The sequence below is a fragment of the Canis lupus genome, chromosome 4 (genome assembly GCF_048164855.1).
Source record: "Canis lupus baileyi chromosome 4, mCanLup2.hap1, whole genome shotgun sequence".
NCBI classification, from domain to species: Eukaryota; Metazoa; Chordata; class Mammalia; order Carnivora; family Canidae; genus Canis; species Canis lupus.
Genome location: NC_132841.1, coordinates 61,162,056 through 61,178,612, shown reverse-complemented (window position 1 = coordinate 61,178,612; position 16,557 = coordinate 61,162,056). Strand labels below are relative to the sequence as shown.

Sequence of the window (16,557 nt, the reverse complement as noted above, 5' to 3'; positions counted from 1 at the left end):
AAAGTCTCAAAAATTTGGAGTAATTTTCTGACACCATCAGAATGTCTTTTCAGAAGGACAGTATCTGCTTTCATGTCTTTTTAGGAAATGACTAATAGTTATAATTCATCTTGAAATGTTAATTTGAATGGAAAAACAAACTTAGATTTACTTTTAACCAGATAATTTTCATTAAAATGCATATAAATACTTGACTGAAAGTGTTGTGGTCAAAAGAAATGCTTACTGTTTTTGTTCCTTTTCTCCCTTAACTAGGTGGTTTTAGAAATTTGCACACTATTGTTTTGGGAGCATGCAAAAATGCTCTTGAAGTAGATCTTGGTTACCTCATCATCACTGCTGCTCGTAGGTATGTTTCCTCTTCATGTTGTCTTTTGTCTTAGAGTTATATGTTTTCCTGTTTTACAAAAATTAGGGGAATGTGTATATGAAGTTTGATTATGCCTTGCCAGATATAAAATACAAAGGAATTGTGTAAATAGCATTAGGACATCACTTAGTAGTGGTAATCTTAGGTTATAATTGATAACCAGCTAAGCTGCACTCCAGACCCAGCAAGTTCTGAAAGGGTATGATCTCATCAGAGAAAAGCAGTCAGCGCTCTGGAAGTCCAACAGATCAGCACTGATGCACCCAGTGTCTGCAGCACTTTTGGGAACCATTCTTTCAACTTTCTCTGATTTTTGGAATTATTTTAGTTTGTGACGGTATTTGCTATTCAGAAATCAGTAGGAAATATCAGAAAGGGAGACAGAACATAAAGACTCCCAACTCTGGGAAACGAACTAGGGGTGGTAGAAGGGGAGGAGGGTGGGGGGTGGGGGTGAATGGATGACGGGCACTGAGGGGGGCACTTGACGGATGAGCACTGGGTGTTATTCTGTATGTTGGCAAATTGAACACCAAAAAAAATTAATTTATTATTTAAAAAAAAACAACAACCCTGTGTTGGGTTCCATACTAAGCATGGAGCCTACTAAAAACACACACACACACACACACACAAAACCTCATACTTGGAATTCTAAGCCGTGTCTGTTTTCATGATCAAACCCTGACTAACTTGTTTAATAAATATTTGCAGAATAAATGGAAAATAAAAAAAAATAGAAAATAAATAAATCAGCTTTTTGAGTCTTGACATTGTAACACCATTATATTTTTAACAGATCTTTTTATCAGTTTATGCCTCATTTACTCTTTTGATCCTACAGATCAGAAGTCTATCTCTACTTTTATATTTTATTTAAATTCAATTAACCTTTTTTTTGATTTATTCAAAAATAAAACCCTTTCCATTAAAATAATTTTAATAATATAAATAAAACAAGGGACCCCTGGATGACTCAGTGGTTGAGCACCTGCCTTCAGCCCAGGGTGTGATCCTGGAGTCCCAAGATCGATGTGGGCATCGGGCTCCCTGCATGGAACCTGCTTCTCTCTCTGCCTATATCTCTGCCTCTCTCTCTGTGTGACTCTCACGAATAAATAAATAAAATACTTTAAAAAAATATATATGTGTATATATGTATATATACAAATATACACAAAAATATATATAATGTGTGTGTGTGTATATATATATATACATATACATAAAACTGTTTAGGTATTATTATCTGGAATAGAACTATAATCTTTGTTTTAAAGATGTTATAAAATGGCACTTTTAACAGCTAGCATAAAAAAGGATGTTGAACAATCAGTACCAGATGCAGGTTCTGACTTTGACTTAATCAGATTTAAGCAAGCATCAGCAAGAATATAAGATTCTTAGTGTATAATTTATTGTTAATTAATGTAACTTCAGTGTACTACCTAAGATGTGCCCACACTTTGCAAAATGCTCCTTTAAAAAGGAAACATTTCTAATGTTTTTTACTAGGGGAGTGGGAAGTTGTTTGCCTGTGACACTTCAGTAAGATGAACTTCTTTCAGAGCCTTATGCTAGGAAGAACCTATGTCTCTGATGGCTTTTATTTTACTCTGATGTTTATCTTTTTCTTCATAGGTTACATGAAGTTCGGATCCAGCCTTCCCTAACCAAAGATGGCGTCTTTTCTGCCCTAAAGATGGCAGAGCTGGAGTTCCCCCAGTTTGAAACACTTCATCTGGGCTATGTAGATGAGTTTTTGCTGCAGAGTAAGACTTAATCAACCATTTTATTCCCTAGAATTACTGTAGGGAACTTACTTGACAGACTGAAACTTGAATTGAGATGTGCCATATTTTCTTGAATATAAGACAGCTTAAAATCTCAGGGGCTCTGCCTTCTTGAAAAAGGAACTTTTAATCTAAACTTGAAGTGTCAGTGATTTTTTTTTTCCCATATTGCCTCTGACTTAGCATATTATAGAAAATATAATGATTAATAATATACAAAAAAGAAAAAAAAATCCTACCTCATTTGATATTGTCTCCATTTTACTGCCCAAGTTTCTTTCCCATTCTGCTTCATTTTTTTCACAGAATGTCATCCTTGGTTCCATTTGTTGAATTTGATCTGCCACACTTCTTGAAGCTTTTGATGGTCCTCTCAGATGAGGTCCCATTCCCTGTCCATGCTCTTCATTTCCATAATAAGCCCGCTGGGGGTTCTGGATTTCCCAGATAGTGTGAGCACATAATGGTCAGTATTCATTTGATGATGATTGCTGTTGGAAGGCTTGTTGACAGCATTTTCTGGAATGTATTTACAATTGGGAACTCATTCCTTTGGGTTTGAATGCATGTCAATTCATTATTCAAGCTTTTTTTCCCACATGACATTAATCAGACATGCAAGAGCATTTCCACCGTTAGCATGTTTTTATTTTTGCAAGAATTGTTTCTTCCCCATGTAATTTATAACAAGTCTTTCTTAAACTCACTGTCATACGAGAATGGCATTTTTTCTTAGGATCTAGTTTACATTGTGGAAGAACATAAGGTTTAACTCCTGATCAGGACAGTCTAGGTCAAACAATATGACTGTTGTCCTTTTTCATTTTTAATAGATGTGACAGTATTGTTTACTTTTTCTTTGTTGTAGTGTTCATTATTACATTTGACTGATTAAGAAATCCAGTCATTATCTTCTTGCTAGTTTAATGGGAATTACTTTTAATCTGTATAACTTTGAAAAAGATTGGCTTTTGACCAACATAGCTCTGTATTTTCAAGATGGCCATATTTAGGTCCACTGAAGGATTGTCTTTGAGAGTTATCTTTATAACCAGCTATTTCCCTAGTGTCTCTTTCCCCATAACACACGTTCAATAGAAAAACACTTTACCTTTTGAGTACCATTATTTTATGCTTTTCAACATGTTTCATAGTCTCTTTCATACTGAAATCTCTGTCTTGATCTTTTCATAAGCATTTCTTGTCTTTATATTTGCTGCAGTTTATCCATTTCTCCATATATGTACTTGCCCCCGTTCCTCCAAAGATGACTCAGGATGTCTGTATCACAGTAGGTGCCAGGTGCCTCTAATAGCCCGCCTTGGAAGAAATAAGTGGTCACTGCTCATATTTTGTCACTTAATCTCACTCTTCTCAGTAATTTAGATTTTGAGGCACCTCTCCAGGAGGGTGGGGGTGGCATCACCTCTAGTAAAACCTGTATCACCATTTTGTTACAAAGACTTGGCAAAATAGAAACATCACCATTGTGCCCTGTACATTTACAGTAGATATGATAGTGCCAGATTGAAGAGGTGGATATGCTGAAAAGCAGATGCTGTGCGTTAAGAATAAAAGAAAAGTGTTCCAAAGATGAATACCTTGGAGTTTTTTTGCTTTCATAGACTTATGATAGCAGAGTTTTACTTGAAGGTGATAGGGATGTCAAACTCATTAAAAACCAGAATAGTGTAGTCTTTAGTGCTGGGGCTTTGGAGAGAAGGAGACAGATGGAATTGAGACCCACCTCTTATAGATGATGGAACCTTGCAAGGGCAAGTTACTTCTTAAGTCCGTAGTTCCCCTTTTGTTAAGTGGAGATAAGACCACTTGCCATTTTTTCCTCGAATAGTTTGGAGGAATCAGTAATAAACCCAATTTTATCATTATAATCTCTGACCCTTAGAAAGCATGTAGTAAGTGGTAGTTTTTACTTTTAGTTGACTTATGGGCTAAAGAAAAAAGAAACAAAAATATGTTCTGGGTGATGTCATCAGAGTTCTTGAGAGAGTGTGACAATCAGGAGACCCCAAGAGCCAGAAAAAGGTGGTGGTCTCAAAGGAATGAATGTATGGTAGATTTGTCATGTCAGGTTGCAGCATTCATGCAGGCAGAGAACAGGGTGAGTTCAAAATTTACCCATTCATTAGAAAAGTTTTAAGCCCAAAGGGCAAGAAAAACATTTTTACAGCAGGCTAAAGAAAATTGCTCAGTCGAATTGTAAGAGTTAGATTAAGGTAAAATCAGCAAGAAATGCCAGTAAATACCAAAAATGGGGACTACAGGAGAGAGACTGTGAACCGTGTGAGAATAAAATTGGAAGAGTTTGGAGTAAATAGTTGTTTTAAACATGCTCCAAGCTAAAGGTGTAAATCCCTGTAATATGTGGGGCAGCTTCACCAGAGCAATAGTGTTTTCTGTGTACCTGGTGGTAGGTGGTGGAAGGAACTGAGAGACATTTGTTGAGTTCCTGTCTCACCAGCACTCTGCTGGACATTGAAAATGTGACTGTCAACTAACTAGGCATGGTCCCTTTTTCCTTCAGATTGCTTATAGTTAAGTGAACCGTCCTGGAGAGTAAGGACAGGCAGCTGGAAGAAATGAGGACAGGAGATAGGGAATGAGACATGTTTTCAGTGCCGTAGTCTAGAATGGAGGATCGTCTTTTACTGATACATTCCCTTCCCCCAATCCCCGTGCGGGAGGCACTAAAGCCCAGTGGCAGAAGGAGTGGGTATATTTGAATTAGAAGTCCACTTTCTGGGGACGGGCACATCTTTACTAACCAATACTATGGCTCTCAGAATGAGTCTGAATTCCCAGTTTACTCTCTTCTTTATACATGGTCACACCTAACTCCAAAAACATCCTAATACCGTGAGAGAGAGTCACATATTTAAGATCTTACTTTTCTTTATAAAACTAAAGCTAAAACTTTGCCATAAGTGTGAGCCAATACAATATATCCCTCAGTTTTAAGAATTTTTGCTTTCTTTTTTTCCTTTTCTAAACAATGGAAAACACTTTGTTTCTACTAGCTAACCCTTGACTTTTAATACAAATTTTTATTTTGCAAAGTAAATGGTATTTGCAGAGAATACCTAATCTAACATTGTACTCAAACCTAAAGCTGATGATGGATTGATGACACAGAACGATCATAGAAGAGTGTTATGCTGGATGTTAAGATAACGAGTCGGCAACATCCTATGACAATTTAAGAATCTTTTTTTTTTTTTTTTTTTTTTTTTTTTTAATTGGTTTCTTTTTCTAGGCAGAATGGCGAATGCAGATCTGGTAAAGTATGGTTTGGCTGATGTGGTAGAAAATCCTGGTATCATCACCGATATAGGGATGAAGGCAGTCAATGAAGTTTTTTCCTGTATCAAATATCTGGCAATTTATAATTGCCCCCATCTCCATAACCCATACAATTGGATCTCAGGTACTGTAGGTTTCACAACAGTTATGTCTGCCTGATAAGGAAAGAATATATATTTTTGTTTCTGTATGTGATGAATTGTATTCCTAACATAAAATGTAAATACTTTGTATGATCATACAAGTGCTGGGAACTTTTGATAACTGTGTTGGAAGTGTATCAGTGCCTCTTTGAACCTGTAAAATTCTCTGCCTAGAAACTGGCACTTGACTAGGTTATGGATTCAACTGCCAAGGCAGTTGTGCTTTGCTAGGCACAAAGAAATAATAAAGTTATTATTATTATTATGAAATTAAGGTTAGGAATTGTTGCTTGGGATACTACATTTGTTACCTCTGAATTACCATCACATTGCACAACATCTGAAAGGACAAAGTGGGTATGTATTTAAAAAAAACTTAGGTGACAGATTTAGCATTAACTTTTAATGAAATTTTCATTTGCTTTAAAATCTTAGGTTATGTCAGCTCTCCCCTTCCTACCCGATGCCTTGTGTCTAAAAGTGTGACTGTACTTGATGCGTTTCCTTATATGAGGAGTTCATTTTCCTCCCTGAGAGAATAATACTGTTTGTTTCTTTTAAGGCCCTTCTTAAATACTTAAAATTCATAACCTTTAAATAAATTCAGAGCTAGAGAATTTTCATCGTGACATCCTCTTTAACCAAGCCAAGCCCCCTCACTGACACCTGCAGAACAGCCTCCTCTCCTGTCTGAGTTGCCTCACAGGGCCCCTATAGCTCCTTACAGAACTCATCTCTGGCATCTTTTAGGGCTCAGGGGCATCTACTAAGATTACTCATTAAAATGGCCATGTCTCCCCTACCAAAAGTGAGAAATTCTGTCTTTGGCCCAGTTGCACCAAGAAGTTATTGGGAAATACAAACTTTAGGTTGTAGCAGGCATAGGATCACTTTTTTAAAAATAACATTTATTGGATTTTTGGTTTGTTTGTTTTCTTAAATACAGAAGAGTATAAAGAAGAAAACAAAAAATGGCCTATAATCCCATCACTCAGAACTCCTGTTAACACTTAAAAACTAAAAGTAATACATGCACTTGATAAACAATACCAAACAGTACAGAAAGGTACAAAATGAAAAGTCTCCTCTTCTCAAAGGTAACCACCATCAACAGTTTCTTATATATTCTCTGGACAGATTATTTTGTACATGTTGCATCCTATACATGTATAGCATTTAAAAATGATTTATATATACAAAAGGACATTAGCATACCCTCTCCTATAGCTTGGTTTTTACACTAAGAGTATTTGGGAAAGCTTTGTAATAGCAAGCATACTCAATTCTCCTTCATTGTTTCTAACAGCTGCATAATGTTTTGTTAAATGAATGCACCAGCATTTAACTAGTGTCCTGTTGTTGAATAGACATGTAGGTTGTTGAATGGATCACATTTAGATTAAGTCTGACTTGGTTTCAAGTTAATAATTCCCAAGCCCGTATAACTCCCATAGTTTTCACAATGAAATTAGGTAAGGAGACATAATTTAGTCATCAAGTTTCTGAGATCATGAGATAAAATCAAAGTTATTTAAAGGAAAAGGATTTGAAAGTCTTTGTGACCTTTAACGAGATGAATCCGTGATGGAGAAAGTATTAGTTCAACTCTCTGGCCTTGTCATTTCTCTGAACAGACCACTCAAGATGGACGCGATTGGTCGATATCAACTTAGTGCGATGCCATGCTTTGAAGCTGGACTCCTTTGGCCAGTTTATTGAATTATTGCCCAGTCTGGAGTTTATTTCACTGGACCAGATGTTTCGTGAACCACCCAAAGTAAGTCACATTTTGAGGGAATTAGGCTTTGCTTAATTAAATACTTAATTTACTACTTAAGGAATAAAATGAAACCTATGTGATTTTTTTTCTTTCTAATAATATGCCTTTACATTGTTATAATTGGACTTTTTACATGCCTTCAGTGAAGGCATAAAGGTTATAATTTGCATAGCCTCTTGTTCTGGTAAGGGGTCTCCAGAGAAAGGAAAGGGAAAAGTAAATAGAAAGCTGTCTACATCAGTTCTGTAAGCAAGCGCAAAGGTGGAAATTTGAGCTAGGTCAATATTTATTACTCAGAGTAGTTAGTTGGGAGATTAAATCTCTAATTGGGAACCTCAGATATAAATAAGAATTAGGGATTTAGTTTGGAAATGTTTTATTTTGCTGTTCTCTCTTCTATGCAGTTGGAATCCTGGAAATAGTCTAGTTGTACGAAATGTTATTTTAAAATTGCTTGACAAAAAAAAAATTGCTTGACAAAATTTTTCACTGTCACTGTAATAAAAACTTAATGCTTCAGCTAATTATCTTTTCTCTCAGTTCTTAATGGTTACATACCACTGTTCAAGTAGCACAGTATAGAGGAGGAAGGCTTGGGATTGGAGGTCAGAATATTGGGTTTCAAGTCCCAGCTGTAGCTCCTACTGGTTTCTTACACAAACTTCTTCCCATTGCATTTCATCATCTGTAAATCCAGATCCATAGCACTTCGACTTGCTGGAGGTGTTGTGAGCCTCTAATAGGGTGCTTTATACGTATGTGAAAGTAGTGCCATGTAAATGTTTTTAGACCAAGATGAAATGGAGGAATATTAAAAATGAAATGTTGCATACTAACCTGAGTAAATACGCATGTGCTTTTGTCTTGCTTTTAGGGCTGTGCTCGAGTTGGTCTGAGTGCAGGCACAGGAATTGGGGTTTCCTCAGCCCTTGTTAGCAACCAGAACTCCAACAACGACAATGATAACAATGCCCAGAATAATGCCAACATCCATGATAACAATCACCATCACCCAGACGATTCAGATGAGGAGAACGACTTTCGGCAAGACCTGCAGCCGGGAGAGCAGCAGTTTGCAGCCGACGGTAACCCAGATCTTTTGTGAGCTCCAAACAGAAGTGATTTTTACTTTGGATTGCATTTCTCTGACCCTGTCCTGTTCCCTTCTCCCCCTGTTGCAGTTTGTGACTTTACACATGGGAGACCTGGTTGGTAAAGCAAATGGTAGGGGGTGGGGGATGAAATGTGCCTCTCTGCTGGCTTGTTTCAAAGTTATCTTTATGATGCCTCTTGTCCCTAGGCTCTGTAAGGGTGCTTACAGCATGGGAAGGACTCATTGATGCTGTGGCATTAGGGTACAGTAAGCCTTAGAGGCCTGGCCTGAGTTTTAACTTTTAGGATTTGAGCACAGGCACAACTCTTTATATCTCCCTGACCAATAGATTGGTAGATAGAACGTCATTGGGGGACCTAGAACTGAAAAAAATGAATAGTAGTCATGTGCTAGAACCTTTCACATAGCTTTCATCATTAAGTCTTCACAGACACCCGCCAAATTTCGATTTCGCTTATGTAATTACCCATGCAGTTCTTCAGTATTGACTGAATACCTACTATATCCAGCCTGTGTGTTCTTAGGCTTCATATGCCCCTCTTTTGGGGAGTGAGGATGGAGAAAAGTTGTTTTCTTACCAAGTTTTCTAGTTTCCCAGTTGGTCCTCAAGAACTGGGAAAGGAACCTCTTGAAGCCACCTTGTTTTTGTTGCCCCTTCACTCATTGTCTTCAACACCGTGATTACTGAGAAATGGAGTGCCCTGACGCTACATACCTGCTTTCATCATGAAAGCATACTGTGTATAGAGCATACTTTCCTTTAGGACTACACTGAGTATATGGGGCCTGACCTAAGAATTGTCTTCACTGTTTCACCTCACATGTTTGCTGTAAAACTCTCCATTTTGGCTCTTGGCAAAGTCAACAGTGACTCTTTTAAGAACGTTAGTGGACATGTCTCCACTTTCGTTTGGCATCGGAGCAGGACTTGTCATTGTTGCCCGCTTCTAGCTTCCCGATAATTTCTTCTCTGAAACTGTTTTCCTTGTGTCTCACTGGACATGCCTGCTCAGTTTCCTTTGCTTACAGCACCTCCTCTATTCTGCTTGGTCCTTGATCTTCCTGTTGCTCTCTGTACATTTTTCTCTACATAAGCTCCTTCAGTCTCATGGCTTCAGTACCAGCTATATCCTAATAAATTCCAAACCTTTGTTTGTAGCTTTGGTCTTCCAACTTTTTGAAGTAAATATGGTTATATACAATTCCATAGTTTATTTCCACACAAGTATTTTTAGGCATTTCAAACTTATGGTTAAATCTCTTCCCTGACATCTTCCCCCTAAAATACAAAAAGAGAAGTACAGAGCTAGCATGTGCTAGGACTGAAGGAGAGAGAGTAGGGTCAAGTATTGTCTCTTTGCCTTAGTCCTTGAGTGCCATTATACTTGTCACTGGTGCCATAAGGATCTGGACTCCAGAGGACACAGACCACCCATGGGAAATTGTTACAGCAGCTGCAGTGCAGACCTACCCAAATCCTTGGGACCCAGTTGTGGCTGGAGTGGATGTACTGGACAAGTGATAGTCTCCACTGGAAGTTAGTTGACCATAGGCTTCTCAGTACAGAATGGAGAATGCATTACTTTGTGAAATCGCATATTGGTGCAGCAGAGACCAAAATGTGTGCAAGAACACTGTATTTGATTTTTTTTTTTTTTAAGATTTTATTTATTTATTCATGAGAGACAGAGAAAGAGGCAGAGACACAAGCAGAGGGAGAAGCAGGCTCCTCACAGGGAGACCGATGTGGGACTCGATCCTGGAACTCCGGGATCATGCCCTGAGATCAAGACAGACGTTCAACCGCTGAGCCACCCAGGCATCCCAATACTGTATTTGATTTATGAGAGAACATCGGAACTTAAATCTACTAACGTTTGAAACTAGGGTTTTAGGAGATGAGAGACTTGCATACAGACCACATTTTGAGGAATATTATTGTCAAGTACACTATCTTCAAATGCTGCTAAAGACTGAGAAACAAAGGAACTACGTAAATGCCAAGATTGAAGAATTAAACAGCTTCAACCAGAGGAAGGCTAAGTAGAGAACTGCAGATTGTCATAAAACTTTGGTTCCACAGATCTCTCAGAGTTGGCAGTGTTTTTGTATTTATTATTATATTCCATACCAGGTCAGTTCTTTTAAATAAAAAATAAGGAGCTGGAGAAAGGCTATGTGACTTTTGATCAAAATCAGGAGTAGAGGGCAACCCAGGTGGCTCAGCGGTTTAGCGCCGCCTTCAGCCCAGGGCCTGATCCTGGAGACCCCGGATCAAGTCCCGCGTTGGGCTCTGTGCATGAAGCCTGCTTCTCCCTCTGCCTGTGTTTCTACATCTCTCTCTCTCTGTCTCTGTGTCTCTCATGAATACATAAATAAAATCTTAAAAAAAAAAAAAAAAAAAACAGGAGTAGAAAGAATTCAAATATAAAGGAGAAGCAAAAAAAATTTTTTTTAAATAGTGGGACAGATTTCAAACTAAAAGGGATCAGTGGGACTTGGTGTTTGTTGAATGACTGACATAGATGCTTCTACTCTTTAGGTGTGATCTTAATAATTTAAAAATTAGTTTGAAAGTGGTATTGACATGTTGACTTTGCTTAATTTAGAATTTTAAAACTTTTTATGCATGGGCCTCTACTTGGTTTTGGAACAAACCCAAAATGAAGCAGAGGCCCCTACTCTTTACTGCCATATTGTATTTAACTTCATCATCTTGCATGAAGTAGCAGAGTTTAAAAGAAGGGCATTGTATAATTTTAAAATTAAAATTTAATTTCTATAAGGTAAATGGCTTTATCAACTACTATAAGAAATCAGTGGGTGGGGATGCCTGGGTGGCTCAGCTATTGAGTGTTTGCCTTCAACTCAGGGGCTAATTCCAGGATCCGGGATCGAGTCCCGCATCAGGCTCCCTGCGAGGAGCCTGCTTCTCCCTCTGCCTGTGTCTCTGCCTCTCTCTCTGTGTCTCTCATGAATAAATAAATAAATCTTAAAAAAATCAGTGGGTGTTTTCCAGCAAACATTATCATTAAGGTAATATGTGATTTCATAAATATGATTTTATTGCTCTACAGAGTATTGATTTATCAGAACATTATAATTTGTTAAAGATATTATCATTCTTAGATTTGCATTTCCAAAATTTTCAGTATTTAGAGTACTTTATCATGGGCCAGTTATGTTAATTGAAAATTTAAGTTCATTACCTGCATTTTACAGCACTCTTAAACACAGGAATAAATGTTCATGTTTTCCAACAATTCACATTTTCCTGACATAAAATTACCATGTGTCAAAATCATGCTTCTGTAATTGCTAAAGCTTTTGCCAAATTATTTTAATATAATTACTTTTGAAGTAATTATAATCACAAAGCATGGTTTTGTGTCTGCATCATTTTACTGAGGTTCTATCTTGATTTAACACATAAATCCCAGGTGCTTACTACTTTTAAACATGGTATGGCCCTCTCCCCTCACCACTGTCCTCTGCCGTCCATTAATCTAAGTTGACCTAAGTGAAAGTGCTCTGCAGCCTTTATTTTTGGCAGTGGTTCTCAAACTTGACTGTATCAGAATTACCTGAAAGACTTGTCAAAACACAGGGTTTTTTTTGTTTTTGTTTTTGTTTTTTTAATTTATTTTTTATTGGTGTTCAATTTACTAACATACAGAATAACCCCCAGTGCCCGTCACCCATTCACTCCCACCCCCCGCCCTCCTCCCCTTCCACCACCCCTAGTTCGTTTCCCAGAGTTAGCAGTCTTTACGTTCTGTCTCCCTTTCTGATATTTCCCACACATTTCTTCCCCCTTCCCTTATATTCCCTTTCACTATTATTTATATTCCCCAAATGAATGAGAACATATAATGTTTGTCCTTCTCCGACTGACTTACTTCACTCAGCATAATACCCTCCAGTTCCATCCACGTTGAAGCAAATGGTGGGTATTTGTCATTTCTAATAGCTGAGTAATATTCCATTGTATACATAAACCACATCTTCTTTATCCATTCATCTTTCGTTGGACACCGAGGCTCCTTCCACAGTTTGGCTATCGTGGCCATTGCTGCTATAAACATCGGGGTGCAGGTGTCCCGGCGTTTCATTGCATTTGTATCTTTGGGGTAAATCCCCAACAGTGCAATTGCTGGGTCGTAGGGCAGGTCTATTTTTAACTGTTTGAGGAACCTCCACACAGTTTTCCAGAGTGGCTGCACCAGTTCACATTCCCAACAGTGTATGAGGGTTCCCTTTTCTCCGCATCCTCTCCAACATTTGTTGTTTCCTGCCTTGTTAATTTTCCCCATTCTCACTGGTGTGAGGTGGTATCTCATTGTGGTTTTGATTTGTATTTCCCTGATGGCAAGTGATGCAGAGCATTTTCTCATGTGCATGTTGGCCATGTCTATGTCTTCCTCTGTGAGATTTCTGTTCATGTCTTTTGCCCATTTCATGATTGGATTGTTTGTTTCTTTGGTGTTGAGTTTGATAAGTTCTTTATAGATCTTGGAAACTAGCCCTTTATCTGATACGTCATTTGCAAATATCTTCTCCCATTCTGTAGGTTGTCTTTTAGTTTTGTTGACTGTATCCTTTGCTGTGCAAAAGCTTCTTATCTTGATGAAGTCCCAATAGTTCATTTTTGCTTTTGTTTCTTTTGCCTTCGTGGATGTATCTTGCAAGAAGTTACTATGGCCGAGTTCAAAAAGGGTGTTGCCTGTGTTCTTCTCTAGGATTTTGATGGAATCTTGTCTCACATTTAGATCTTTCATCCATTTTGAGTTTATCTTTGTGTATGGTGAAAGAGAGTGGTCTAGTTTCATTCTTCTGCATGTGGATGTCCAATTTTCCCAGCACCATTTATTGAAGAGACTGTCTTTCTTCCAATGGATAGTCTTTCCTCCTTTATCGAATATTAGTTGCTCAAAACACAGGTTACTCGGCTTAGCTCTCAGAGGATCTGAGTTAGTAGGTCTTGGTGGGGCCAGATAATTTTCATTTCTAACAAGTTCCCAAGTGATGCTAATGCTGCTAATCTGGGACCACAGTTTGAGAACCATTGATTTCTGGAAAATCCTTATATGTAAAGTTCAAGGGTGAACTACATTGTGAAAAAAAAAAAACATGGTAAATGCATTTTACTTTATATTTTGGGCAGATAATTGTCAACCACTAAATAATATTTCTGATACTAGAAATGGTTGCATATAAATCATTTTTGTAAAAAACTCATTAGTTCTCCTCTATTTTACATTTATTTTTCTTTTATTTTACATTTAATAAAGGATATTAATTTCTAATCAGGCTTTGTATAAAAGAGACCACCAGTTAATATATTTGTAAAAAAGCTCTGCCTGTGAAAAATAATTCTAAGCTTTTTAGCAAGACTTTATAAGCTTTTCACAGTCTAGGGCCCAAGCTGCCTTTTTAGCCTTGTTCTCATTTATGCCATCATCTCAATACAAACACTTGTTCTTTTTATCACTGGAATACTTACTTTTCTGGAAAATTTAATATGCTTCCTGGTTTATAGGAAATGTTACCTCATATAAGTGAAAACTTTCCTGCCCAACAGGAAAATTAGTTGCTCCTTTTTTGTCTATATTCCCTTTGCACTTGGACTGTTCTGGCATTTAGCAAGTCCTAATTCTGTGTATCTGACATCTGTTAGAACGTGTGCATTCTCTTTGAGAGCAGGGACTATAAATTTCCCATCAGCTCATTGTCCCTGTACTGTTGCAGGCTCAGGAAACAGATCTTTGTTCACATCCTCACAAATTATTAACTCTTTTAAGCCTTACTTCCCTCAGCTGCATAAATGAGGCTAGTAGTAATGTCCTTGTGAGTTTGCCATAAGAAATAAGGTAATGAATAGGAAAGCATTTAGCATAGAGCCTGGCATAGAGTGTATACATGTTAATTACTGCTGTTCATAATGATAAGAATTGAATGAAAGAAGAAAATAGATTGGCTTTTATCATGAAAGATTTCTAGACAGAGTCAGGCCTCCTTTGGGTACTAAATGAAATGTAGAAAATTGAGGGCTAGAGCTGGGCAAGAATTTGAGATGGGAGACTGAACATAAGGGGGATTGTGCTTTGGTGTATATTAAAGACCAAAGCAAACCCCACTGAATGGTATCTTTCTGTCGTAATCCTCTTTTGCCTTATTTGTTAACTGAATTTGTCTTGTCTATTTAAGTAGATTCTGTAGTTCTTTCAGGAACAGAATCTTGTTTTCGCTTTTGTTGGTCTATTCATTTCATCCAAATGGTTGGTTGGTTTACTTCCCAGAGTAGTCCTTGAGCATCCCTAAGCATTGAGGATATAGTGATAAGCAGGGTTGTGGCTGAGCTGTAAATGGAAAGATAATATGGTTATTGCTCTGACTCAAACTGAGGTCCAGCACAAGCTTAGGTTGTAAGAGGGCACTAGTTTATCTGCCACTGACTTGGGGGATTTGAGTTTATTCTTGTGAAAAGCTGGCAAAGCTGGGAATTATTTTATTTAGGTCCTCTTGGAAAAGTGACCATTTTTTCTTAAGAAGAGTAAGCTAACTGAAGCTTATTGGTCTGAAGTTGCTCACTGTGCTCATCTTCTGGAAAAATATAAATAAAATCACACATTCCCATTCACTGATAGGCACTAATAACTGTCATAAATTCTTTGATGCAGAACATTTGAATGATAGTAAAATGTTAAAAATGCACTTAGTATATTTGTTCGTAATCTTTGTCCGGTCTTAGCTAAAATTGGAACATAGCTGCCAGAGGGTAGGAGAAGAAATGTATGGTTAGAGCTTGCCTGCCCAGTACATCCTGGTGTAGCTGGCACATACTCCAAGACTCATTGTTTCTAAAATGACCATGCGGTCTTCTGGTAGCTGGCCCTCACTACTGTCCAGTAAATGGCCTAGAGGGAGGCCCACAGTGGCCTCCTACAGCCATTCCTGGTGACATTTTCAGGAAGGAACATGGTACTTTCTTCTCCCAGCTGTGCGTGGCTCTCCCTGCTTTCATCTTACAGTGGTGGGCTTGCTCCACCAAGTGCTTCTTTCCCATTATAATTGCCTCTCCCATAGAATAATTGGGCTCTTCTTGTTCATGTCTGTATAATGAAGCACTGTTTTAGGTGATCCTTCCAGCATGGGCCTAATTATCACAGGGCTCTTGGTTTCTCAGGGGTGCTCCAGATTTGCCTGCCATTGTGATTTTTTTAGACCTCTGTGGGTTTCACTTTGTGTTTATTTTTGTTTAAAGCATTAAATGAGATGGAAGACATGGTGCCAGAGGATGGAGAGGTGGTAGCCGCAAGCGGACAGGAGACAGCAGCTCGCAGTCAGCCAGTTATCCCTGTGGATGTTGACGAGGAACAAGCAGGTAATCATGTGACTCCCACATTGTGGTTGTAACTCGGGCCTGACTCAAATGAAGAAAGTAAAACACTGAGAGTGATTATTTTGTTAACATTACAGATAAAGATGTGTTATATGCTATTTCTTATTGACAGCTGTATTATATTGATGTTCTCCTTGCTCTGTGTGTGTGTGTGTGTGTGTATCTTATTAAAGTTTGTTATTTTTTATAACTGTGGCAACAACTCCTCTTCCTGTATTGGTGTTCACATATGGGTGTTTGTGTGTGTGTAGAAAGAAAGCACTCATATTTTTGATGGAAAAAGTAAATGACCTGATTATAGTTTGCTTGTCCTCTCCCTTCATTTTGGTGGGAGGAACAGGAATGGGAGGTTGATTTGGTTTAGTTAACAGACCAAGATCTCATCTGTTTGCCAGTGGGTGACTTATGGCAGGCAGGCTGTAGAGTCACAAGGCCCTTAAAGATTATCTGATACAACACCTTGTTTTACAGATGGGGAAACCAGTAGTCTTTCAGAATAAGTTTAAATAATGTGCTTAAGACCACTTGGCCAGTCTTAAAGGGACAGCACGGAGATTAGAACCCAAGTTTTCTTACTCCTGGTCTGTTGGAATGCTACCTTGTCTTTGAATTGAAAATATCTTTAACTGTCCTT

The 16,557-nt window shown here is 38.0% G+C and overlaps 1 protein-coding gene across 12 annotated transcripts in view; it reads left to right on the top strand.

The window, feature by feature from the left end:
• The window catches only part of FBXO38 (F-box protein 38), a 56,186-nt gene that overhangs the window by 22,634 nt on the left and 16,995 nt on the right, over positions 1-16,557 (top strand). For 10 of the 12 annotated variants that reach the window (XM_072824607.1, XM_072824602.1, XM_072824606.1 and 7 more), the window contains 6 exons: positions 256-349; positions 2,012-2,142; positions 5,438-5,608; positions 7,262-7,404; positions 8,282-8,492; positions 15,786-15,905. In XM_072824607.1, the coding sequence (XP_072680708.1) occupies positions 256-349; positions 2,012-2,142; positions 5,438-5,608; positions 7,262-7,404; positions 8,282-8,492; positions 15,786-15,905 (870 nt within the window). The remainder of the gene's footprint in view (positions 1-255; positions 350-2,011; positions 2,143-5,437; positions 5,609-7,261; positions 7,405-8,281; positions 8,493-15,785; positions 15,906-16,557) is intronic. The other 2 variants (XM_072824605.1, XM_072824604.1) reach the window with 1 other exon arrangement.